Source organism: Kryptolebias marmoratus, linkage group LG19 (assembly GCF_001649575.2).
Source record: "Kryptolebias marmoratus isolate JLee-2015 linkage group LG19, ASM164957v2, whole genome shotgun sequence".
Classification (NCBI taxonomy): Eukaryota; Metazoa; Chordata; class Actinopteri; order Cyprinodontiformes; family Rivulidae; genus Kryptolebias; species Kryptolebias marmoratus.
The window spans coordinates 281,805-283,289 of NC_051448.1; the positions used below are offsets into that span (position 1 = coordinate 281,805).

At 46.8% G+C, this 1,485-nt stretch overlaps 1 protein-coding gene across 1 annotated transcript in view; it reads right to left on the reverse strand.

Annotated features, from left to right (window-relative positions):
• xrn2 (5'-3' exoribonuclease 2) overlaps positions 1-1,485 on the reverse strand; it is a gene marked incomplete in the record, with an annotated part of 37,388 nt that overhangs the window by 15,632 nt on the left and 20,271 nt on the right. Inside the window, 4 exon segments of the mRNA XM_037981617.1 lie at positions 506-562; positions 693-772; positions 909-1,006; positions 1,240-1,323. Coding sequence (XP_037837545.1) covers positions 506-562; positions 693-772; positions 909-1,006; positions 1,240-1,323 — 319 coding nt within the window.

The following is a 1,485-nucleotide window of genomic DNA, read 5'->3' on the forward strand; positions in this document are numbered from 1 at the left end:
GGAGACCTGTCCATGTGTCCCTGTGAGGGACTGGAGACCTGTCCATGTGTCCCTGTGAGGGAGTAAAGACCTGTCCAGGTGTCCCTGTGAGGGACCGGAGACCTGTCCATGTGTCCCTGTGAGGGAGTAAAGACCTGTCCATGTGTCCCCTGTCTCACACAGAGACTGCTGAAGACAGAGACCAGCTCCCAGAGACCGAGGAAGGAGACGCAGGGACAGAAAATGAACGGATGAATAGATTCATGTAAAGGACGGAGCTTATTGGCCGCAACCATGAGAGGCAGACACCAACAACAGCGTTTCTTCCTCCGACACGCAGCCAACTCCTGCAGCTTGTTGACAGCAGGATGGTTGTTGGCACAGAAGCCATCACTGAGTGGTATTCACTAAAGCTGATGTTGTTTCGGGGAATTCCCCTCTTGGCTTCCGTACAGCTGAGTGACGGCTCACAGCAAAGAGGCGGGGTTTAGTCAGGCTCCAGGTGACCGGTTAATAAGAGACTTACTTGATTGCAGTGCACTGTGAGATGTCCCGCAGCGTTGGAATCGGTGACCTCACGGGTCTGAAGAACAGAAACAGAAAAAAACTGAGCTCATCCTCAAACCAAAAGAGATTCTTCTGTTTTCCACTTTAATCCTGAGAAACTTACAACAAAATGTGCTATAAGTCAGAATAAATCAGGAGTTTCTTACTTATCTGGTAGAACTGGGTTGTCGTCAAGATTTAATGTGCCTTGGAGTCCATGGCACAGTTCTGCAGGGATCACAGACACCTGGAAAAGACCAAGCTTCAGGTTTTTTTTATCTGAAAACCCAGGAGCCTCAGAGCTGCAGGACACCCTGTAAACTGTTCTGCTGGGTTTTGGATTAAAAAATGGCTGCAGCTTTATTTTCAGAGAGTTTTGTTACCTCAGGAGTTTCTGAACGGTAGAGTTCATGGATGAAGTCAAACAGTGGGTGAAACTTCCCCAGAAACAACACGTCACTTCCCAGACTGTTTCTCCTGACTGCAACAGAAAAACAGAGCAGCTGTGATCAAAGGCTTTAATTAATCATCAATAATTAATTCATAGAAAATGACTGATTACAGACACACAGGAACAAACAACCTTTAATGAAATACTAAGGCACAGTTAACCAAACTGTAACTGAGGGCCCGAGTCCGACCGGTTCTGATGCTGTCTGGGTTTTAGATTCTGCCTCGTGTTAGCCCGATGAAGACTACAGTCAGTGAGCTAACCTTCGTCAGATGTGAGGTCAGGATAAACGTCAGCCAGCGCCGCCCTCAGGCGACGTTCGTCTACAAAAGGCAACAAAGCCACGCCTACAGGAAGAAGAAAATAAATTATTCAGCTTCATTTTCTTTGGTTTGTGTCGGAATAAAAACCCTCAATGACTCAGAGTGATCTACTCAGAACTGCAGGGTTCTGTTCTGCCTCAGAACCTATTCAGTCCAAAATTCTCTGGCTTTAGTTATTCTGCACTT